We start from the raw sequence: 25,672 nt of genomic DNA, 5'->3' as shown, positions 1-25,672 counted from the left end.
CCACAGGGATCAGTGCTGGGCCCTCAACTTTTTTTACAACTTATATAAATGACTTGGATGAAGGGACCAAAGGTATGGTTGCTAAATTTTCTGATGACACAAAGATAGGTAGGAAAGTAAGTTGTGAAGAGGACATAAGGGGGAAACAAAGGGATATAGATAAGTTACGTGAGTGGACAAAAATTTGGCAAATAGAGTATAATGTGGGAAGAAGTTAAATTGTCTATTCTGGCAGGAAGAATAAAAAAGCATATTATCTAAATGGTCAGAGATTGCAGAGGGATTCGGGTGTCCTAGTGCTTGAATCGTAAACGATTAGCATGCAGGTTCATCAAGTAATTAGGAAAGCTAATAGAATGTTATCGTTTGTTGCAAGGGGAATTGAATACAAAAGTAGGGAGGTTATGCTTCAGTTACACAGGACATTGGTGAGATCACATCTGTAATACTGCGTGCAGTATTGGTCTCCTTATTTAAGGAAGAATATAAATGCTTTGGAAGCAGTTCAGAGAGGGTTTACTCAACTAATGCCTGGAGTGGGCGGGTTGTCTTATGAGGAAAGGCTGGACAGGCTAGGCTTATATCCGCTGGAGTTTAGAAGAGTAAGAGGCGGCTTGATTGAAACGTATTAGATCTTGAGGGGTCTTGACAGGGTGGATGTGGAAAAGATGTTTCCCCTTGTGGAAGAATCTAGAATCAGGGGTCACAATTTAAAAAATAAAGGGGTTGCCCATTTAAGACGGCAATGAGGAGAAATGTTTTTGTAGCGGATCGTGAGTCTTTGGAACTCTTCCTCAAAAGGAAGTGAAAGCAGAGTCTTTAAATATTTTTAAGGCAGAGGTGGATAAATTCTTGAAAGCAAGGGGGTGAAAGATTATCGGGGATAGGCGGGAATGTGGAATCGAGGTTAGAATCAGATCAGCCATGATCTTATTGAATGGTGGAGCAGGCTCGAGGGGCTGAGAGGCCTACTCCTGCTCCTAATTCATATGTTCAGCAAACTCTCAGGCACAAAAGTTGGTGACCGCTAGCCGATGTAGTGTCTCAAACTGCAGCTCTTGAGGTGGTATTCCAAATTGTAGCAATGAGTAGTCTGCCCAGTTACATTGCAGCATCGCTACCCATGTCAGGGCTGCCAACAGTGACAGGTGATACTGTGAATACAGGACTAGAGACAAACATTTGATGAAAGTTCATAGATCTAACACGTTGACTCTGTTTCTCGCGCGCCACAGATTCTGCCAGACCTGCTGAGTATTTCCAGCACTTTCCGTTTATATTTCAAACATTTAAATAGACCAGCAGCGTGGAGTACAGGAAGCCTAATGAAAATATGGGCAACGGATTTTTAAAAAAATACAAGTGTTTTTCCAACATGTCCATAAATGTAACTAACATAAGCTATTAAGATTCCTTCACAGAGAGCTCCTCCTGATGGCTCAATTGATAACTGCAGTATGTAACCGAGACACCGAAAAGAGAGTTTTAGTTTGAATCACTGCTCTGTACTGAGTTAGCTTTTATCAACTGGTAGGGCAGTCAGGGCACAACAATTTATTTCAGCATCTGTAGGTTCGAGCAGAAAAGCTAGTCAGAATTTTAGCTTCTAATCTCTTATTGAAGTGTCTCCTGCTGAAAAGGACGTATTTGTGGAACAAAAACAGGAAGTGCTGGAAATACCCAGCAGGTCTGGCAGCATCTGTGGAGAGAGAAGCAGAGTTAATGATTCAGGTCTGTGATCATTCATCAGAACACACTGATTGAGGTTAGGATCAGGCTGGGCTATGATTAAGTCAGCTACCAATACTCACCAGGCCTACAAATTGGGCAGAAATTTTACCTCTGCTGTGCATACAGTGTCAATGCATTTAGTCAGGTTATTTTATGCTGCCTGCATAGAGGGGCTTTTCCCATCTTTTTCACTGTGCCTTTGTTTAAATGCAACTGGTGTGTTCTTAGCACTATTTGTGTCATGCACTAGGAACACACTAGGAACAGCAGAAATGTGTAGATAGGTTCTTAAAGTGGGAATGACCTTCCTACTGTCGCAAAGTTTGAAACCAGACTTTTCCTACTGTGTTTTGTACTGAGATGAGACAAGAGTATGCTAATGTCCAGGGGGTAGGTAGAAAACAGTTTAATGGGAACATTGTTTTTAATGCTTGCGCACAGCTTTAAAATTGAAACAAAATGAATGGAAATCAATAAACAAACTTTTGAAAGAAATAAGCAATGGCGTAATGCCAAAAAATTAGCACTGATCTCATGAAAGGTAAGTCCAGACAGGTTTAAAGCTACTTCTGGTTGCTGTGTGCTTGTAGCTGCGTACTTTGCTCCAACTTTTAAAGGATTGCAGGGCAAGCCTGGTACCAAAGATAGAATGCATTTTAAGTCCTAGGGTAGTAAAAGCATGTTCCCATATCCAAATTGAAAGTGTTAATGATCCTTGTGCCATGGAGCGTCGTTCCTTCACCACCCACTGCATGATTTATCAGAAAACCAGGCACAAACACAAATCAGCACACTGACTTTGATCCCGGTATTCTGCCACCTCTGTGCCCAGCTTGCAAGTCATCACCTACGCACAGAAGGAGCATTTCAGCAAGTTGAGAAATATAAACATGGAGGAGACACTGCAGAGAAACCAGCACCTGTAGAATGGTACTCCAGCAAGAGTCTGTCTCTTCAGAACAGGAAGGGAGAAAAAGTTAAAAACTATCAGAGGTAATGACATTTCAAGGTTGCGAAACTTTCCGCTTTCTCCAAGAGGCCCCCCCCCCCCCCACCCGCCCCCGGTGATACTGAGCAATGTGGCTGAGAAGCTTCCCAGGCCTCTCTTGATATCACACTGAGCCGACCAGCAGGAGGCAGACAGCAGTAAGTAGGTAACAAGACACTCTTGAACTTTTCTTTCCTCAGTTCCTTCCATTCTTGCCACCCTCCAGATCAATTGTTGATCAAGTGTCTCAAAGCGTCTCACAACATAAATTATTTTTGAAGTGGAGTGGCTTTAGTGCAGGGAAACATTAAAACCCATTATGACCCTTGGTTCAAACCTATACTAACATACACTTCCCAGCATGCAGTCTCAAAAGGAGCCCAGGCAGTTGATGCTCTGTGACAAGTCTTCCATTACCATTGGGTACATTCAAAATGATCGTAGCAGACTTACCAGTGTGCTCTGCTAAAAGATAGATTTCATTTAATTTTTTTTTACCGCTTTTAGAAACAGGGGCTAACTTTGAGTGAGCAGTACAGCTGGACTACAGCACTGGTTTAATTGGGATGAAGGATTTCTTCTGAGTAAAGCACAGCTCCCCTTTGTATTGATGTTACAGCTATAGGACTGTATGCTGAACTCTGTCTCCTAATTTTCTAAAGGTAGATTGGATCTTAATACAATGTGCAAGACTTAAATTGTAGAGATTGTAAACTTACAAAATTGCCAAGTATAAGAAGTGCAGCTAAAATCAAACACTACACAAGATCAAAGACATCTTAAGCAAGGGATGGCTGAAGATCCTGGGACTGCTCAATGTGGAGAAAAGACTCAGGGGAGATATGATTTAAGTATTTAAAATCATTAAGGTAAGAGATAAATTTAACTCCAATATGTTCGAGGTGGTCACAAACATGGACATGGGCTCTAGCTTATAAGAGGAATGATGCCAGAGAGTTTAGAAGTAACTACCTTATGTAAAGAATGGTGAATGCGTGGAACAGATTGCTCAGAGAGCTAGAGACGGTAGAAAAATGCAAGGGGGAACTGAATAGATATTTGGGAGAACTGGCAATTTAGGGATATTCATTTTTGGAATTGGTGCTTTCTTCTATTTCCTACCCTAAGGAATAGCAATGGACAATTATCACTTACGCTCAGGTGCGTGGTTAACTACTACAGCCATATTAACTTGTGTATTGCATAGAGATGTCTGATCTAAGCTAGAAAGCATCAACATTAAGCTATTATTTAAATACATGTGCCACTATGTAACAGTGAGCACGACTGCATCCCATGTAACAAGTGAGGTACAAGAGCATTGGTCTGTCTGTTGTCGTGTTGTGAGTGTAATATTTCTATATACTTACCTGTTTCACTTCAGTGTTTGTGATAACCTCAACCATGGCTTCCATCTTCAGTATACAGTTAAACCTGGAATGAGAAGATCCCTGCTATTAGAATGAGAAGTTCTATTACTCCATCTTCTGTATCACAGCCGTCACAATGCATAAATTATGCTGAAATAAAGCTCAATAAGTCACTCATGGGTGAGTCACAGAACCAGGAAGGCTGCAGGCTTGATGGATGGTCTGTATTGTTAGTTGATCTCAGCCAGAGTAGTAGGCGTGTTACAACTGGCCTCAGCAACCCTAGGTTAGGAAGAGGAAATATTAAACAAGAGTCTTGATCCTGTTCACCATCACGAGGACAGGATTAAGCTAAGCTATGATTTCTGTTCACAGTCAAATAACTTGACGTCACTCACTGTCAAAGTTCACAAATAAAGAATAGTCATTCAGGTGAAGCAGCATCGTGGAACTGGATGGAGTTGATGCTTTCTGTGGAAGAAAAAACTGCCAAAGAAAATTAATTGTTGAAGCAACTGAAAATTACGAGGGCTCCAGCCCACCAAAACTGGTATCGCAAACAGCTCTGAATGCTCAGATCAAGCCCAATCCTCTCTTTTATTTAACTCTTATAATTAATATAACCCCATGTAGGTCTAATGTTATGACAGGTTTGAGATAGATATTTAAACTGAGCAACAAGGATGAAGGTTCCTGATAATCTGCTGCAAAATTACATATCTCCTCTAGTGACATTTATGATTTCCTGACAAACAGTGCAGTAAATCCTCCTCAAATGTCCAATTTTCCCCCTTATTCGCATTCACAATGTCTTATATCATGGCGGTATGAGGTAGTAAATTTTTGAAGAATGTTCAATATGGCAAAAAAAAAAATCACAGTGCAAGCCATAATCCCACACCTTGCCCTGCCATTGCTCAGTTTTGACTTTGGTAACATCACCCCATGTCTGTAGTACATTGCACAGATTTACTACATTGATACTGAGGATTACTCCAATGCTCTCCTGGTCAGTTTTCCATCCTCCACTTTCCATAAACTTCAGGTGATTTAAATCTCTGCTGCCCTATCCTAACCTGCACCAAATCCTGATCACCCATATCCCCTTTCCTTGCTATTCCACATTGGCACAAACTCCAACAGTGTCTGAAGTTAAAAATTACCATCTTTCTGTTTAAATTCCCTTATGGCCTCCTTCTGCCTATCTCTGCAACCTCCAGCATCCCAAGAATTCCTTTAAATTCTCCATTCCTCTGCCGGTGTAATTCACCTCCTCTCTTTGCCCCACCGTTAATGGCTGTATCTTCAGCTGTCTAGGACCCGTTCTTTGGAAACCCCCTATCTAAGCTCCTCCAAGCTCTGCCTCCTTCTCCTCCTCCTTTAAGGCCCTCAGTAACACCTATTTCTTTCCTTGGCCAAGCTTTTGGTCACCCATTCTAACATCTCCTTCTTTGGCTCGATATTCATTTACTTCTGTGTATGTTTCTGTGAAGCATCTTGGGATGTTTCTCTATGCTAAAGGCACCATATGCAAGTTGTTCTTGTTATCTGTACACTGTAGGAATGAAGATTGTGTAGAAGGCTGAGGGGTGATCTGATCGTTATATTAAAATGTTAAAAGGATTAGATGACATAGATGCAGGGGATCAAGAACAAAGGACATAATCTTTAAATCAGAGCTAGACCACTCAGGAGCAAAATCAGGAAGCACTTTTTTTTTTACACAAAGGATAGCAGAGATCTGGAACTCTCTCTCCCAAAAGAGTGCAGATGCTGAGACAATTAGAGCTTTCAAGGCTGAGATAGGTAGATTTTTGTTCAGTAAAGGTATCAAAGGATATGGAGCAAAGGCAGCTAAATGTCATTGAGGTGCAAATAAGCCAGGCTCTAACTGAATGGCACAGCAGACTTGAGGGACTGAACGGCCTACAACTATTCCTAGTCTTTCTACGCATTATATTAGACACTCTGCTCCGTTGTTGCAGTCCATGAATCCAAACAATGCTGATGTTTGAATTGGACAACTGGCTGCAATTTGATTTTTCGTGAAGTATTCTCAAAGTGCAACCACTGCACATTTATTGAGAACAGATTCCAAAGGGTGTGTCCATCACAAAATACTTTTTTTATGCGGAGCATCTATGGTTATGTTTGTGATAGTTCTATAAAGCCAAGAATAAGTTAAACTAGTGGGTTCCAGTTGATGTGTGGCTACATGCATGTTTCACTGACTCATTGCACCTACTGCTGATGTACCCTTTTTATGAGGGCCTGAAGCAGGTCCAATAGCACTGCTTGCTTTGTCACTGTACTTTCTAGCTGCACTGTAAAGTGGTTGATGGTTTATCAAATTTTTAAAAAATGAGTATTTGGTTCCCACTAATTTTTATGAAACCTTAATATATACTATGAACCATGATTTGGTGTAGCAGGGCATCAAATGGCACCTGCTGTTAGTTAGGTTTTTTAAATGTTTTTGTGTTGCAAATTGCTGGAAGTGTGAGCTGATAACATTGCAGTGAGGGAAACTGGTATCTGGGACCTGAGTGAACAGAGAAAGTAATTATGTATCTCTTTAATCAGACTGAAGGATTTTGAAATGAACAGCACAAGGACTGAAAGAAGTGTAAAAATGAGCGGGTGAATTCAATGCTAAATTAGGTACAGAAAGGGAAATAAAGAGGGGGAAAGAAAGATTGGATGGAAAGAGGGAAAAAAGGAAAAAAAAAGTTTTACATTTTAAACATCTTCAAGTCAAAATTTGAAGGAATGAGATTTAATACTTGCATAGTTAATTCTCAGTATTGGAGAGGTTGACTAGCAATAATTAATACTTATGTCATTAACACGGTACTTAGACTGAAATGGACAAGACTCAACTTTTCGTGACAAGTTTAGTTTGTGACCACCGAGCAAGTACAGCATCTTCACACCATTCAATGCATTTCAATGGTGAGGCAGACAGTGAGATGCCATTCTCACAAAGCTAACGGTAGAGCCATACAACTCTGACAAACTTTTGGATATTTTCATTGCGCATAAATAACAGCAGTGCTATTAGCCTCACTGATATTTTGACAGCAAAATATGGCCAAATGCATCAGCTGCTTTGACTGTGTAAAATGTTGAAGTTGAAGAATGCTGTTGCTGCAAATTGAATAAATTGTTTCCTTTCTCACTGCATGGTTGAAGCTGGGAGGTCGGTCTGAGCTTTCCTCTCGTTCTCATGGCTTAATAATGTTTCTCCTCCCTGTACCCTCAGTCTGTTGAAATCAAGACAGCATAATCTACCATTCTAACTCCATATACCTGCCTTTGGCCCATATCCCTTAATATCGTTGCTTAACAAAAATCTATCTATCTCAGATTTAAAATTAACAACTGTTCTAGCTTCAACTGCTGTTTGTGGGAGAGAGTTCCAAACCTCTACCACCCGTTGTGTGAAGAAGTGCTTCCTAACATCTCTCATGAACGGTCTGGTCCTAATTTTTAGACTATGCCCCCTAGTTTTAGAATCTCCAACCAGTGGAAATAGTTTATCTAGCCTGTCTTTTCCTGTTAATATCTTGAAGACTTTGATCAGATCACCCCTTAACCTTCTAAATTCTAGCGAAAACAGACCTAATTTGTGTAATCTCTCCTCGTAACTTAACCCCTGTAGTCCAGGTATCATTCTTGTAAACCTACTTTGCACTCCCTCCAAGGACAATATATCCTTCCTAAGGTGTGGTGCCCAGAACTGCTCACAGTACTCCAAGTGGGGTCTAACCAGGAATTTGTACAGCATAACTCTGTGTCTTTGTACTCCAATCCTCCAGATATAAAGGCTAGCATTCCATTAGCCTTTTTGATTATTCTCTGCACTTGCTCGTGGCATTTTAAAGATCTATGCACCTGAACCCCCAAATCTCTTTGGACATCCACTGTACTTAACCTCTTCCCATTTAGAAAGTTCAAACTCTGCCAGATCCTGGACTTCAGTAATGCACTCAAAAGTTCAGGTCTAAGAGTGTGCCAGTTTCCAATAATATACTCAATACTTCAAGCTTCAAAGGGTCCCAGACCCAACAATGTAGGCATTAATTCAAATCCCAGAGGGTCCTGACCCCGACTAAACACTCACTAGTTCAAAATTTATCGGGTTCTGAAGCCAACAAGCACTCACCAGTTCAAGCTCCACTGGGTCCCAGACTTTACAAAAGACTCTAGTTCAAATCCAGAATCCCAATAATATACTCACTACTTCAAATCCTAGGGGTACCGAGACCCTAGCAATACATTAACTTTGTTTAGAATTTTAGAGTGCCTGATTCTGGTAATACACTAGTTCAAACCTCAGAGTTCCAGCCCCCAATAACATGCACACTAATTTAAACTCAAAATGAAACTCAGTTGGTTGAATCAAAATCAGTTCTCAGTCAATGCACAACACTGATGTGTCACAGGGGCACCAGAAAATTTTGTTTGAATCTGATAATTTGCCGTCTACAACTGGCAACCTCTACAACTAGAGGTTGATACAATCCAGTATCAAATCTTGCCCTCCCATCCCCCCGTAAGGAACTGATGTGGAACAGAATAAAAATGTTAGATCTATCCTGAGGTACTTACAGAGTTTCAAAGAGGGTAAAGAGCTGGAGAGTTGGTTCCACAGTGCAGCTTTTCAATCTGTAACCAAATCAATCCAATGCACAGAAACTGCAGGATAACCAGATTAGTGCAACAAGTAGGGTTTATATATACTACTTGGTCCAAAGGAACTGGAACAACCAACATCAAGAACAAGACCCTTCACTATACTAAATTACAAGACTGAAACCACATAAACACACAGGGTCACTGCTTGCCTAGCTTTAAATAGAAGCATTTCAATTCAACCCAACAAAATCGATAACTGCTTCCAGGCATGTGAACTTAAAAATAAATGCTTGATGGCAATTTTAGAGAAGAAACTTTCAATTAGCAAGAGATCAAATAGTTATAAATGGCTGGGTCCCAGCCTTCTTGAATAGTACACATTCAGAGATTTCCTATCTTCTCTGCTCATCTTTCATAAAAAAATTCTCTCTCCTCTGCCACACTCCCTCCCCCCACTTCCTGAGTGATCTAAAGATGCTGGAACGACAGTCGTCCACAAATCAGGAAAGTCCCATGTTCAATCGCCAATCTATGTCGAGTCAAATAATCTCAGCCAGGAGGTTTTTGGGGTGTTACAATTGACTTCAGTGCCCCTATGCTAGAAAGGGAAAAAAATACCCAGCACTCCTGCCTCTGATCAGTACCCAGTGACTCCTGTTGGAAAGTGTGAATAGACTGTGTACTCGTGTGGATGCCAGATGGTTACAAGATTGAGGCTGGCTGAATCGCTGACAATCTGATCTCGGGTATAAAGAATGACTAGTTCGGTGAAGTACCAGAGGTCAACGGACGGCAGTAACCCAAACCAGAAGTCCGCACCTTGAGAAGAGAAAAGAAAATTGGGGAATAAAGCTAACTGTACGGAAATAATTTCTGTCAAAATATTGAGAAGTATAAAAGCACTTTAAAAAATATAGTGAAAGTAAAAGATGCTGTTCTGCAACAGCTTAATGACCCCTTTGGCACTTTGTGCTCAGTATAGGACTAAACTCTGGCTCAGATGAATCAAAGTTTGAAGTTTATTTTTATTTTAAGTCCTGATAAACACAAGTCTAGTCTGCCAGGAAATGTTCTGTGGGATTGGGATAAAAATATACAATTTGTGAATCCTACTACTCACAAAACAAGTTTCAATCATTCATCGAGTCAGAATATAAAGCTAACCAAAAATAAATATAGAGTTCGGATGGCTGGGAGCGAGAGGACACAGAACAGGAAAAACCGCAAGAAAGCAGCTCGTTTGTCGTCTGGACTCCAATACAAAGTACAGCTTTTTCTTTACCCTGCCCCACTCCCTTCTACTGTTTATAATATGTCACAGCTTCCCGTCCAGTGATAAGACTTAATGCGTTGATCATTACAAACCAGGTACAGTGCTTCTATACTGAGATCTGTTTGTACTTTTATAAGTTACCTGCTATGTCTTAGTCTGGTATCTGCAGTGTCTTTCAGTGAAGGAGACCAGAATTATGCTAAAAAGGGATTATGGACAACTTACAATTTATATCAATGAGTTGGATAAAAGGACCAAACGTATGGTAGCTAAATTTGCCAATGACACCAAGATAGGAAGGAAAGTAAGTTGTTAAGAGGAGGTAAAGACTCTATGAAAGGATATGGATAAGTTAAGTGAATGGGGAAAAAAATGGCAGATGGAGTATAACAAGGGAAAATGTGACCTTGTCCACTTTAACAAGAACAGAAAAGCTGTATACTATTTAAATGGAGAGAGACTGCAGAACTTGGTGGTACTGAGGGATCTAGATGTCCTGGTACATGAATCTCAAAAGGTTAGTATGCAGGTACAGCAAGTGATAAGGAAGGCAAATGGAATGTTGGCATTTATTGCAAGGGAAATCGTGTGTAGAAGTAGGGAAGTTTTACTGCAGCTGTACAGGACCTTGGTGAGACCACATCTGGAGTACTGTGTACAGCTTTGGTCTCCTTATTTGAAAAAGGATATAATTGTTAGCAGTTCAGAGCTGGTTTACTCGACTAATTCCAGGGATGAAGGGCTTATCTTATGAGGAAAGGGATGAAGGGCTTATCTTGTGAGGAAAGGTTTACTAGGTTGGGCCTATACCCATTGGAATTTAGAAGGTGGCGAGGTGATCTTATTGAAACATATGAGATCCTAAGGGGACTTGACCGGGTGGATGCTGGAAGGATGTTTCCACTTATGGGCGAGACTAGAACTAGGGGACACAGTTTAAGAATATGAGGTCTCCCTTTGAAAATGGAGATAAGAATTTTTTTTTCCTCAAAGAGTAGTTAGTCTGTGGAATTCTCTTCCCCAGAAAGCAGCGGAGGCTGGGTCATTGAATTTACTCAAGGCTGAGTTAGACTTTTGATAGACGAGTGAGTCAAGGGTTTTGAGGGGAAAGACAGGAAAGTGGAGTTGAGACCACAACCAGATCAGCCATGCACAACAGGCTCGAAGGGCCAAATGGCCTACTTCTGCTCCTAAGTCCTATGTTCCAAAAAATGTACAGCCCAATTCCCCATACAGCCAAATTTGAGTGTCATGAGAGTGTTTACTTTCTCATAATATTGTCATGAAGACCCCAACTGCCAAGAATGAGGCATATTAATTTTGTCATATGAACATTGATTTTAAACTGTTGCTGGAGTAAAGAAATGACTTGTTAGAGATCACCAGACCTTTGACTAGAGGACATTTGCATACTAAGAGACGGTGCTTGTGGAGCAAAGCACTACTCCCTGAATCCAATTAACCCAAATGGCTTTTGATCACCAGACAATTGAAGATGTAAGGAAGCGCATTCCAGAGACTGCTAAAATGATAAAATCCACAAACGCAGGAGTGGTTAAGCCAGTTAGTTACACGACGGACCTGCTGGCCAACTTGGAATTGAATTGTGCCACATAGAAAGGAACAGACTAGAGTTTGCAACTGAAGCTGAAACAAGCAAGTCTCTCTCCTGGCTGTCTCTTTCTCGCTTTCTCCCAAGCCACCAGACCCATGGAAGACACATAAAACTCAAGAGACAAAAGACTCCTTCATCGAAACAATTGAAGCGTGACTGGGCCCAACGAATAGCAGGACGTACCAGCAATCAAAGACTCCACGTTGAACTCAAAGGACAATCAATAACTAACAGATATTGCCTCAAACTTTTCCTGTCTCTATCTGCGTGTGTTTATCGTGTATGCATGCTAGCTTGGTTGCGTCGCATATTCATAGTCGTTACCCGGATTAGCGTTTAAGATTAATAAATTTCCACCTTTCTTGTTTCAATCTAAGGAACCCTGTCTGATTTATTTGCCTTACAATTGGAGCAGTGTACAAGGATTCACTGAGGGGGAGCTAAAAACACGGTGTTTCTAAAAATTAAACCCGGTTATGGTTAAACCGGGCAAAGGCTGAGAGGGAAGCCCTAGACCCCTTCTCACCTGGTCATAACAATATCAAAGAGACAAAATTAACTTCATGAAGTTCCCTGGAGGTCCACTGGGCTGCCAGGTGGCATTATACCATCTGGAATTATACTGCACTCAGCACAAAGTCAAGGCAGTATGAGATAACCGACTAAAACTGATCTTGTACAGAATCGTGAGTGCAGGAGGCCATTCGGCCCATTGTGTCCACACTGGCTGTCCAAAAGAGCAATTCCCTCAGTTCCATTCCCCTGCCTTCTCCCCATAACACTGCACATTCTGCTTTTCATATAACTGTCTAATTCCCTTTTGAATGCTTCAACTGAACCACCTCCACCATGTTCTCAGGCAGCGCATTCCAAACCTTAACCACTCGCTGCGTGAGAAAGCTTTTCATGTCACTTTTGCTTCTCTTACTAAATACTTTAAATCTGTGCCCTCTTATTCTCGATCCTTTCACGAGTGAGAACAGTTATCTTATGATTTCTGTGAGTTTGGGGGTCAGAGAATCATAGAACGTTTACAGCTCAGAAAGAGGTCACTTGGCCCATTGTGTCTGCGCCGGCTGAAAAATGAGCCATCCAGCCCCAACCCACTTTCCAGCATTTGGTCCATAGCCCTGCAGGTTACGGCACTTGAGGTGCATATCCGGACACCTTTTAAATGAGTTGCGGGTTTCTGCCTCTACTACCCTTACAGGCAGTGAGTTCCAGACCCCTACCATCCTCTGGGTGAAAAAACTTTTCCTCATCTCCCCTTTAACCTTTCTACCAATCACTTAAATCTATGCCTCCTAGTCAGTGACCTCTCTGCTAAGGTAAATAGACTCTTCTCATCCACGCCCCTCACAATTTTGTATCTCAATCAAATCTCTCCTCAGCCTCCTCTGTTCAAGATCAATCCCAGCCTATCCAATCTTTCCTTATAGCTGCATTTTTTCAGTCCTGACAACATCCTTGTACATCTCTTCTGTACCCTCTTGAGTGCAATTACATCCTTTCTGTAATCAGGTGACCAGAACTGCACATAGTACTCAAGTTATGGCCTAACTAAAGATTTATACAACTCCAGCATAACCTCCATCCTTCTTGTTACTTCTTCAAAAAAACTCAATCAAGTTAGTCAGACACGATCTTCCCTTAACAAATCCATGCTGACTATCCTTGATTAATCTGTGCCTAAGTGACAGTTTATCCTCTGTCTCAGAATTGATTCCAATAATTTGCCCAGTACGGAGGTTAGACTGACTGGCCTGTAATTATTCGATCTATCCTGCGCTCCCTTTTTAAACAAATGTACAAAGTTCGCAGTCCTCCAATCCTCGAGCACCACACTTGTGTTCATGTTAGACCTTCCGCAATTTCCTCCCTGGCTTCTTTGAACAGCCTGGGGTACATTTTGTCCGGCCCAGGTGATTTATCCACCTCCAAGAATGCTAATTCCATTAACACTTCCTCTCTCCCTATGTTTATCACATCCAATACTTCACACTCCTCTTCCTTAACTACAATACCTGTATCGTCCCCCTCTTTTGTGAAGACAGATGCAGAAAGGTATTCATTCAGAACATCTTCCGCCCCTACACATAGGTTACCTTTTTGATCTTTTATGGGCCCTACTCTTTCCTTAGTTATCTTCTTACTCTTAATGTATTGGTAAAACATCTTTGGGCTCACCTTGCTTTTGCTTGCCAATATTCTTTCGTGCCATCTCTTTGCTTTCCTAATTTCCTTTTTGATTTCACCCCTCCATTTTCTATATTCCTCTCAGCTTTCTGTAGTATTGAGTTCTTGTTGTTAAACATAAGCTTTCCTTTTCTGCCTTATCTTACCCTGTAAGCTCCTTGACATCAAAGGGGCTCTTGATTTGGCCATCCCATCTTTTTTCCTTGTGGGGACATGTTTGCTCTGAACCCCTTGAATCTTCCCTTTGAACGCCTCCCACTGGTCAGACCAGTCCACTTTCGCTATATCACTCCTCAGCTTAGTAAAATTTGTCTTGCTTCTATTGAGAACTCTAACTCCTGTTCTATCCTTGTCCTTTTCCATAATTATGTTAAAACTAATTGAATTATGATCACTACCATCAAAATGCTCTTCCACGTGCCCAGCTTCATTTCCTAAAACTAAGCCCAAAATTCACCCTCTTGTTGGACTTGCTACATTCTGGCCGAAAAATTTCTCCTGAGTGTACCTCAATAATTCTGTTCCCTCAATTCCTTTCACACTAAAACTATCCCAGTTAATATTGGGGTAGTTAAAATCCCCTATTACTGCCCTATTGTTTTTGCACTTCTCAGAGATTTGCTGACCTATTTGCTCTTCTTTCTCCCTCTGACTGTTTTTGAGGATCTATAGTATGCTCCCAGCAGTGTGATTGCCCCTTTTTTGTTCCTTAGCTCAATCCATACGACCTCATGTGATGATCCTTCTAAAATATCATCCCTCCTCACAGATGTAAGTTTCTTTGACCAAAATTGCCACCTCCCTTTTTTCTCCTCCTCGCTATTGTGTCTGAAAATCCTGTAACCAGGAATGTTGAGCTACCATTCCTGTCCCTCCTTAAGCCATGTTTCTGTAATAGCTATATCATACTGCCATGAGTCTAACTGTGCCCTCAGCTTCGTCTGCTTTATTTACTATACTCCTTGCATTGAAGTAGATACCCTTGAGGACTTCCAAACTCTTTTTATTTTCTAGCCTTTGTTTCCTCTGCCTTCCAGACTCATGCACTAATTTTCTGCCTTCCATTTTCATTTCTGATTTTGTCCCAACTAAGTCGACCCTCAGGTCCCCATTCCCCATGCCAAACTAGTTTAAACCCTCTCCAAAAGCTCTAGCAAAACATCACGCAAGCAACTAAGCCTGTACAGGTTTCCTTTCTTAAAGGATAATAATGAAGTCGTTGAGTTTTTATCCACAATCCAACAGCTTCATGGTCACTTTTACTGATACCAGTTCTTTATTTCCATATTTTTTAAAACCAATTTCAAACTCTTAAACTGTCATGGTGAAATCTGAACATGTGTTCTCCGGATTTTAATTCCAAACCTCTGCATTACTCGTCCAGCAACTGTTTCCGTACCAAGGATTATACCCTGGGACACTGGAGAGGGTCTTGCAGGTAAAAGGAGGAGAAATCATTGTTGGAAATGTGTTGGGACAGTTAGGAATTTAGCCATATGGGGGCAGTCACACGGAGGTAGACCATGGAGGAGAGAGAGCCTCTTGGAAAGGACGGTGTGGTCATCCATATCAAAAACCACTGAGAAGTTTATCTCCCCCAGAACCGGTACCAGTCTCCCAAGAATCTAAAGACCTTCCTCCTGCAATAACTTTCCAGCCATGCATTCATCTGTCTTATCCCCCTATCCCTGTACTCACTTGCACCTGACACTGGGAGTAATCCGGAGCTTGCGACTTTTGAGGTCCTGCTTGCTAATTTCTTATCTAGCTCAGTAAACTCTTTCTGCATGACCACATCCCTCTTTGATCAACCTGACTCTCAAGTTATTGGGCCAATGTCAAGGCCCACCTCTCCCTTTTTAAATTCCTTCAGTCTAATTTCTAGACTGTTCTGGTCAAAGTTTCCCCTGCTCATCCTCAAACTTCTCAGTGGTTTTTGATATGGATGACCACATCGTCCTTTCCAAGAGGCTCTCCTCCATGGTCTACCTCCGTGCAACTGCCCCCATCTGGCTAAATTCCTAACTGTCCCAACACATTTCCAACAATGATTTCTCCTCCTTTACCTGCAAGACCCTCTCCAGTGTCCCAGGGTATAATCCTTGGTACAGAAACAGTGGCCCATAAATTGCTTGTGATTCATAGGGTACATGCCTGAAATGGAGTTTTAACATGAAAGCTGACCACACAAAATAGAAGCAAAATACTGCGGATGCTGGAAATCTGAAATAAAAACAAGAAATGCTGGAAATACTCAGCAGGTCTGGCAGCATCTGTGGAAAGAGAAGCAGAGTTAACGTTACAGGTCACTGACTTAACGTTAACTCTACTTCTCTCTCCACAGATGCTGCCAGACCTGCTGAGTATTTCCAGCATTTCTTGTTTTGATTCCACACGAAATAGAGTTCAGTTGTTGAACTGAATGCTAGGTAAAGGCTTTTGGCTGACTCAAACGGAGTACAGTTGTTTCATGTTTATCTTGCTGGACGTAATGCAGAGGTTTGGAATTAAAATCCAGAGAACAAAAGTTCAAATTTCACCATGACAGTTTAAGAGTTTGAAACTGGTTTTAAAAAATTTGGAAATAAAGAACTGGTATCAGTAAAAGTGACCATGAAACTGTTGGATTGTGGTTAAAAATTCAACTACTTCACTATTATCCTTTATTTATTTTTATTTTTTATTTAGAGATACAGCACTGAAACAGGCCCTTCGGCCCACCGAGTCTGTGCCGACCAACTTATACTAATCCTACAGTAATCCCATATTCCCTACCACATCCCCACCATTCTCCTACCACCTACCTATACTAGGGGCAATTTACGATGGCCAATTTACCTAGCAACCTGCAAGTCTTTGGCTGTGGGAGGAAACCGGAGCACCCGGTGGAACACACGCGGTCACAGGGAGAACTTGCAAACTCCGCACAGGCAGTACCCAGAACTGAACCCAGGGTCGCTGGAGCTGTGAGGCTGCAGTGATAACCACTGCACCACTGTGCCGCCCATTAAGAAAGGAAACCTGTTGTCCTCGCACAGTCTGGCCTATGTGTGACTCCAGTCTCACATCAGTGTGGTTGGCTCTTAACTGTCCTCTGAAGTCGCCCAGTAAGCCATTCATATGCATTAAGCCACTATGAGCGGATCAAGAAGGCAGCCCATCACTACCAACTAAAGTCAACTACTGATGCTGGCTTTGCCAGCAACACCCACATCCTGAGAATGAAAAAAATCAACTTGGCTTTTGGCCATGTAAAATCCTACATAATTTGGCAGTAACAATCTTCTGAGCTAAAAGCCATAAATAAATTAAAGCCATAAAAGCTTTAAAAGCCATAAAAGTGATGACCCCAGAAAGGATTGTGTTCATACTTGTCATTTCTTACCAGTATGAAACTCCATTATACTTAGTTCAGGCCTCAGGTGGAACACCTAATGCAATATAAACATGTCACATCCCCCTATTTGTGTGAAAAAGCTTTGAGAAATTGAAGATGGGTAGTGAGAAAAGACTATAAAACCCCAGACATTAAGTTGGTCTTCCTGGGGAGAAAAGCATGCCCTGTGACTCAATGTTTGCAGGTCTCCATATTTATTAAGTTTGATTGCCAGAAGGGATGGTTGGAGGGGGAGGCGAGATCTTTTGACACAACTGACACCTGATTAAGTGAATTTAGGGAGACTTCCTTTTGAAATTAAGATATAAAAGACAGGGCTGTTTCAATGGTAGACTGTCAGTGGTAGACGGGGTCTTTACTAATCTTTTCGAAGGCGAACAAGTGGTTTCTCTCTCTTTGCCGTTGTAGAAATAGCAGTCTCTGTCAGTTCACTTCACTTCTCTTCGTTTTTCAAGAAATTTACCTGGCAGACGCAGAAAGGTGCCATTAGAGGTATGGCAAATTAGAACAGGGAGTAAGATACTGAGTTAGCTTGTGAGGCAGAGAAAAGTATCAGTTAACTTTCTAAGTGCTCAAGATCAGAGGAAGGCGATTGAAGCCAGCTCAGATATCATCATTCGTACGCAAGGTGCTTTGTTCCATGTAGAACAGAAATTCACACTGCCAAATTCTGGGACTTGAACTTAAAAACTTCTGATTCAGAGGCAAAAGTACTACCAACTGAGCTCCCCACACTTACTGGAGTTGAGGGTGAGGGAGGCAGAGGTGTAAGAGGATGATTTGTAATATAGAAAAGAACCTGGGGTTATCTTTGCATTCCAGGATGATACTGAAATAGTCAGCAGTTTTGGAAGAGGAAAGCAGGCCCTGAGTGTTTTATGTGGCCCAGCCAGGTCTAGCAATTGAATGGCTTGAACGAGTTGTACACCATCCGTTGAAGTCTATGTCCCTTGAATAGAAGGAAGCAGAGATGAAGGCCATGCTGGGGGAACAGCCAGTGAGAGAGTAATGGTTTTAACAGGCACTACGGTATCAAAGGTGGAGGTAAGGGTGCGGTTGAGAAGATTAGCTGCTGCAGAAATGTCATGATAAATGGAGGGTCAAAATGGAGTTGTAAGAATGTTTTTTTTCCAGGAACAGACAAAGCAAGCAAGCAGGGTTGGGAGAGGGGTAAGGGGATGGAGGTGGAGAGTGATACCAGGGAAGTGATCAGGGGTGTCTTTATCTGGAATTGATAATGGGAGTTGCAAGGGCACATGAGGTGGCAAGGTCAAGGGGGTGATCGTGAAGTAAGTCAGTTTATATGGAGGGAGATATTAAGGGAGGGTAGGAGGGCAGTGAACTCAGGAGAGAATGCATTATGAGATGAGTGAGGTTGAAATTCCAGAGGATGAAAAGCCGCTTGGTACAGAGGCTAAGGGATAAAAACAGTGAAGATAGTTGAGAGAGAAAACTAACACGTTTCTTGGGTGCATGATAGAGAACGATGATATTAAATGAGACGTGACGGGGTAGAACAAGGTGAGTTGCTCAAAGAAGGTGCCAGAGGAGTAGAGGGACAGACCCAGGTGTGATTGATGATAAGAGCCACACCATTACTGTGGCAGTTTGGGCAGGGCAAGTGTTGGAAGGTACAGCCAGGTGGGGAAGCTTCATTTAAAAGCCAGCTCTCATCACCCCTTAGCTAGGTTTTCATCAAGCCCAAGCAATCCTCCACAATTAGCTCATGGATGATATAGGCCTTGTCCACAAACGAATGACATTCTGGAGGGAGATGCGAACAGGGGTGCGATAGCTAATCCAGTGGCAGAGTCACAGGGTCAGCATTGGAGAAGAAAGTGGGATAGGAAGGAGGTAGTAAAGATTAGCCCCCACGCTACTAGTACTATCAAGCCAGGGGTTCAACCCTGGTTCAATGAGGAATGTAGAAGAGCATGCCAGGAGCAGCAACAGGCATGCCTGAAAATGAAGTGAAGCTGTAACACAGGACTACATGCATGCTAAAAAGCAGAAACCGCATGCCCAGTGATCCCACAACCAACAGATCAGATTAAAGCTCTGCAGTCCTGCCTGGTGGACAATTAAACAACTAAAGAGATAAACAGCCCCATCCTGAGCCCAGCACATCAGTGCAAAAGACAGGGCTGAAGCATTTGCAACCATCTTCAGCCAGAAGTGGATTATTTACCTTGGCCTCCTCCTGAAGTCCCCAGTATTACAGATGCTAGTCTTCAGCCAATTCGATTCACTCCACATATCAAAAAATGGTTGAGTGAATTGGATACAGCAAAGGCTATGGCCCCTGATGACACCCTGACTGTAGTGCTGAAGACTTATGCTCCAGAATTAGCTGCACCACTCACCGAGATATACCAGTACAGCTAACACTGGCATCAACCCGAAAAAGTCGAAAACTGCCCAGGTATATGTTGTCCTCAAAAAGTAGGAAAAATCCAATCTGACCAATTACTACCCTACCAATCTACTCTCAATCATCAGCAAAGTGATGGAAGGTGTCATCGAAAGTGCTATCAAGGGGCACTTACCAATAACTTGCTCACCGATACACATTTTGGGTTCCTCCAGGATAATTTGGCTCCTTATGTCATTAAAACCTTGGCCCAAAACATGGACAAAACAGCTGAATTCCAGAGGTGAAGTGAGAGTGACTACCCCTGACATCAAGGCAGTAATTGACCAAATGTGGCACCATGGGCGGCACGGTGGCGCAGTGGTTAGCACTGCAGCCTCACAGCTCCAGCGACCCGGGTTCAATTCTGGGTACTGCCTGTGTGGAGTTTGCAAGTTCTCCCTGTGTCTGCGTGGGTTTTCTCCGGGTGCTCCGGTTTCCTCCCACATGCCAAAGACTTGCAGGTTGGCAGGTAAATTGGCCATTATAAATTGTCACTAGTATAGGTAGGTGGTAGGGAAATATAGGGACAGGTGGGGATGTGGTAGGAATATGGGATTAGTGTAGCATTAGTATAAATAGGTGGTTGATGGTCAGCACAGACTCGGTGGGCCGAAGGGCCTGTTTCAGTGCTGTATCTCTCAACTAAGGAGCCCAAGCAAAATTGAAGTCAATGGGAATCAGGGGGAAAACTCTCAACTGGTTGGAGTCATATCTAGCACAAAGGAAGATGGTTGTGGTTGCTGTAGGCCAATCATCTCAGCCCCAGGACATCACTGCAGGAGTTACTCAGGGCAGGGTCACTGGAGCATCCATCTTCAGCTTTATTATGAATGATAGTTCCTCCAACTTGAGGCCAGAAGTGACGATATGCACTGATGATTGCACAGTGTTCCATCCCATTCGCAGCTCCTCAGATAATGAGGTAGTCCGTGTCTGCCTGCAGCTAGACCTGGACAACATTCAGGCTTGGGCTGAGAAGCAGCAAGTAACATTCACGCCACACAGTGCCAGGCAATGACCTGTTGAACAAGAGTGTCGAACCACCTCACCTTGACATTCAACAGCATTACCATTGCTGAATCCCCCACCATCAACATTATAAGTGTCACCACTGACCAGCAACTTAAATGGACTAGTCACATAAATACTGTGACTACAAGAGGAGATAACAGGCTGGGTATTCTGCAGTGAGTTACTTGCCTCCTGACTCCCTAAAGCCTGTTCACCATCTGCAAGGCACAAGTCAGGAGTGTGTGATGGAATACTCTCCGCTTACCTGGATGAGTGCAGCTCCAACAACATTCAAGTGTCAGCTTAGATTATGAGCTCAAGTCCCTGAACTGGTGTTCGAGATTGAGCTGAGGGTGTTACCACTGAGCATATGCTAACAAAATAACCCCAGGAAGGAATTAATGCTTCCAGGAAAGATGGGGAGGGCATAAAATGGTTGAGAAAATAATTGCCTGTAAGTCACTCCCAGATATTCATGAATATTGGCAACTTTGCCTTTAGCCCTCTAGGCCCTAAGCTCTGGAACTCCCTCCTTCTCTTCTCCACCTTTTAAAACACAGTTAAAAAGGTCAGTATTCAGCCAAGTGTTTCATTACCTGTCTTCATGACTCCTTCTTTAGCTGTCAACTTTTTGCTGATCATGCTCTTGTTAAGTGCCTGGGGACATTTTACTATATTATAGCTGCTACATTACTGCAAGCTGCTGTTTTACTCCATTAAAACAATTATTTGAACCCCTTAACAAGATTTCAGACTGTTATGCACTCCTAGATACCCAATTACCCCTATATTATATGCACACTCTACCACGTCCAGGCATCATTCAGTTCAGTTCATTTTTGTATGAGTCGCATGGTACAATGATGCATGGTTGCTTCTGTGTAGTAAGCAATTACTGTAATGTATATAGTTAATGCGGTTAATGCAGAGCAACATTGTAAGATCATCTGACAGAATGTTTTACAAACAGACCAACTATTTCTAGCATTCTGGCACTCATTTGTATTTAGTGTTTGCCCGTCAGAAGCAACCCTGTAATGTAAAGTGCTTTGTGCGAATGCTATTGAAGCCTCAAAATGATGCTTAAGGGGGTACTTGGATCTCCTGATGGAAATGAGACTAAATAAATGGCTGCCATAGCCAGGACTTGCCATCAAGCGTTCTACCCTGGTTTTGGTTGTAAGCAGGGAGATCTCAGCCTGTGCAGATGTACCCCACCAAGTGCAAGAGTAAAGTTTCTTTGAAATTCACCTTTCAACTTCACAGCAATGGAAGCACTGCCATACTAAAAGAACAGTGCGACATTACAAGAGTATTGACATTTACTTCGATATCGATGAAAAAATTCACAAAGTATTAATAACTAAAAAAACCCATGTCTTCTACATAAACTGGGAAAAATGAACTACAGTATTACCCTCTGTACCTTTTTAGAAAGCCTGCATAACCTACTCAAAAACCAGACTTGTTCCACAACCAGATACGACACTGACCAGCCCTCAAGACCCTGGATATCCCTTGCATCAGTACAAAGTTTATCACAAAGACGAGTTCCTGTCAACATTTCAGACAAAAAAGGGGCCATGTTCCCAGACCTGTCATCGATCCCATTTTATTTTGATGTATTTTACTCTTTTAAAAAAAACTTCATTTCTTTCCCCAATGTGTTTGCAATCAGGAAACTCACCTTCCAACTCCCTGCCAGCTGCAAGGCAAAAGTCAGAATTGTGATGGAATACTTTCCACTTGCTTGGATCAGTACAACTGCAACACTCAAGAAGCTTGATGCCATCCAGGACAAAACAGTCCACTTGATCAGCAGCCCCTCCACCACCCACACACCATGGTTGCAGTGTCTTCTATCTGTAGGATAAGGTATTGTCAACAGCATCTCCTAGACTAGCAACCCTCACCACATTGGAAAATGGCAGCAGGTGCATGGGATCCCTATCATCTGCAGATCTGCAAGTTCCCTTTCAAGTCACACACCATTCTGACTTGGACCTATGTCGCCATTCCTTAATCATCCTGAACTCCGTACCTAACAGCAAGGCAGGCGCACCTTCAGCACAGAACTGCAGCGGTTCAAGAATTGTATAATTACCTGAAGAGAAAAATGTGCAGGGCTACAGGGATAAGGCGGGAGAGTGGGACTGGCTGAGTTACTCTTGGAGAGAGCCAGCACTGACATAACAGGCCAAATGGCCTCCTTCTGTGCTGCAACCATTCTATGATTGTAAAGCAGATCTGCACTGTCTCAAAGGCAACGAGGTAGGGCAATAAATGCTGACCTTGCCAGTGGTACTCCTTCTGCAAATTATTTTAGATTGTAATTTTTATTTCTAACATTTCTTTGATATGCACAATACAAGTTTGGTCGAGGAACCACATCCCTCTCAAAAAGGCCCAACACCATCTGGCTGTTTCTGAACTAACTTTTCCTCCATCCAGATTGGAAATCCATTCTCGATCACTCCTCTCGGGAAAAAAACCTGTTGACATCAGTCCTATACTTGTCTTTCACCAGTTAAAATTCTGGATCAGGTTAAATTGACAGCTGTACCGAAACTTGGTCACAATCGTGCATAGTCAGTAAACCTCGCAAATGAGAAAGAATAACTGAATGCACTTACACCACCGGGGCGTGCAATCTGATGCATCAGTATGAACAACTACTAGCATTTCCATAGTGACTTGAACCACACAGAAAATATCGAGAGGCAAAAGGAAGGTCCTTTTTAAATAAACAAGCTGCCAAATTGCAAGCTGTAAACCCCTCCAAAGCTGCAGTGGCCCCCAGAAAATCTCCACTGCCACAAACCATCCTCTCAAAGAGGAAACCAATCCACCCTAAATCCCATCACTCACTCCGACTGCAGCTGCCGCCAGTTCCCGGCAATGACATCACTGCGCAGGCGCAGGCCCGAGAGGACGCCGGGAGTCAGAGGTTTTCACCAATCACAAAGCGAAACGAGAAAAACAAACGACACCTCTCATCAGGCACCGCGTAGAGCAACAACGGAATGGGAGGGGGGGAATTGGGAGAGGAATTGGGAGTTGGGAGAGGGGGAGGAATTGGGGGGGAGGAATTGGGGGGGGAGGAATTGGGGGGGAGGAGAGGAGGGGAATTGGGAGGGGGGAGGAATTGAGAGGAGGGGAATTGGGAGGGGGAGGAATTGAGAGGGGGGAGGGGGGAATTGGGAGGGGGGAGGAGGGGAGAGGGGGGAATTGGGAGGGGGGGAGAGGGGGGAATTGGGAGGGGGGAGTTTGGAGAGGGGGGAATTGGGAGAGGGGGGTAGAGGAGGGGAATTGAGAGGGGGGGAATTGGGAGGGGGGAGAGGGAGGGAATTGGGAGAGGGGTGGGAGGTGGGAGGGGGGGAGAGGGGGGGAATTGGGAGAGGGGTGGGGAGGGGGGAGAGGGGGGGAATTGGGAGAGGGGGGGAATTGGGAGGGGAATTGGGAGGGGGGAGAGGGGGGGAATTGGGAGAGGGGGGGAATTGGGAGAGGGGTGGGAGGGGGGAATTGGGAGGGGGGAATTGAGGGGGAATTGAGGGGGGAATTGGGAGGGGGAATTGGGAGGGGGAGAGGGGGGAATTGGGAGGGGGAGAGGGGGGGAATTGGGAGGGGGAGAGGGGGGGGAATTGGGAGGGGGAGGGGGGAGGGGGGGAGAGGGGGAGGGGATGAGAGGAGGAGGGGAGGGGATGAGAGGAGGTGGGGAGGGGATGAGAGGAGGAGGGGATGAGAGGGGAGGGGATGAGAGGGGAGGGGGGGAGAGGGGAGGGGATGAGAGGAGGAGGGGAGGGGATGAGAGGAGGAGGGGATGAGAGGAGGAGGGGATGAGAGGGGAGGGGATGAGAGGGGAGGGGATGAGAGGGGAGTGGATGAGAGGGGAGGGGTGGAGAGGGGGAAGGGAGAGGAGAGGGGGGAAGAAAGAGGGAGGGGGGAAGAAAGAGGGAGGGGGGAGAAAGAGGGAGGGGGGAAGAAAGAGGGAGGGGGGAGAAAGAGGGAGGGGGGGAGAGGGGAGGGGGGAGAAAGAGGGAGGGGGGGAGAGGGGATGGGGGAGGAGGGGGAAGGGAGAGGAGGGGGGGTGGGGGGAGGGGGGAAGAAAGAGGGAGGGGGAAGGGAGAGGAGGGGGGGTGGGGGGAGGGAGGGGGGAAGAAAGAGGGAGGGGGGGAGGGGGAAGAGGGAGGGGGAAGGGGGGAAGAGGGGGGGAAGGAAGGGGGAAGGGGGAGGGAAGAGGGGGGGAAGGCAGGGTGAAGGAAGGGGGAGGGGGAAGAAGGGTGAAGGAAGGGGGAGGGGGAGGGGGGGAAGAAGGGGGGAGGGAAGTGGGGGGGAAGGAAGGGTGAGGGAAGGGGGGGCAAAAAGGGGGGGGAAGGGGGGGAAAGGAGAGGGAAGGGGGGGAAAGGAGGGGAAGGGGGGAAAGGAGGGGGGGAAAGGAGGGGAAGGGGGGTAAGGAGGGGGGAAAGGAGGGGAAGGGGGGGGGAAGGAGGGGGAAAGGAGGGGGGAGGGGGGAAAGGAGAGGGGAAGGGGGGAAAGGAGGGGGGAAGAGGGGGAGAGGGGGGGAAGGAGGGTGTGGGATGAGGGGGGGATGGAAGGGGGGAAGGATGGGGGGTTGGAAGGGTGAGGGAAGAGGGGGGGAAGGAAGGGGGAGGGAAGGGTGAGGGAAGAGGGGGGAGGGAAGAGGGGGGAAGGGAAGGGGTGAGGGAAGAGGGGGGGCAGAAAGGGGGGGAGGAAGAGGGGAGAAGGAAGGGGGAAGGGGGGGGAAGGGGGGGAAAGGAGGAGGGGAAGGGGGGGGGAAGGAGGAGGGGAAGGGGGGGGGAAGGTGGGGGAAGGGAGGGGAAGGGGGGGGAGGGGAAGGGGGGAAAGGTGGGGAGAAAGGAGGAGGGAAGAGGGTGGGAAGGAAGGGGAGGGAAGAGGGGGGGAAGGAAGGGGGGGAGGAAGGGGGGGAAGAGGGGGGAAGGAAGGGGAGGGGGAGAGGGGGGGAAGGAAGGGGGGGGAGGGAAGGGGGGGGAAGGAAGGGTGAGGGAAGAGGGGGGGGGA

The 25,672-nt window shown here is 44.4% G+C and overlaps 1 protein-coding gene across 4 annotated transcripts in view; it reads right to left on the bottom strand.

Annotated features, from left to right (window-relative positions):
- Positions 1-25,672, bottom strand: part of LOC137377043 (cytosolic 5'-nucleotidase 1A) — an 83,878-nt gene that overhangs the window by 42,744 nt on the left and 15,462 nt on the right. Inside the window, exons 1-2 of one of the 4 annotated variants that reach the window (XM_068046227.1) lie at positions 23,501-23,560; positions 4,090-4,153 (exon numbers count right to left, since the gene is read on the bottom strand). In XM_068046227.1, coding sequence (XP_067902328.1) covers positions 4,090-4,134 — 45 coding nt within the window. In that variant the 5' untranslated portion in view covers positions 4,135-4,153; positions 23,501-23,560. Of the gene's footprint in view, positions 1-4,089; positions 4,154-22,319; positions 22,442-23,265; positions 23,285-23,500; positions 23,561-25,672 lie in introns of those variants that run through there. The other 3 variants (XM_068046230.1, XM_068046231.1, XM_068046228.1) reach the window with 3 other exon arrangements.

The sequence above is a fragment of the Heterodontus francisci genome, chromosome 14, assembly GCF_036365525.1.
Source record: "Heterodontus francisci isolate sHetFra1 chromosome 14, sHetFra1.hap1, whole genome shotgun sequence".
NCBI lineage: Eukaryota > Metazoa > Chordata > Chondrichthyes > Heterodontiformes > Heterodontidae > Heterodontus > Heterodontus francisci.
The sequence above is the reverse complement of the archived record's forward strand: the minus strand, read 5'-3'. Positions and strand labels throughout refer to the sequence as shown.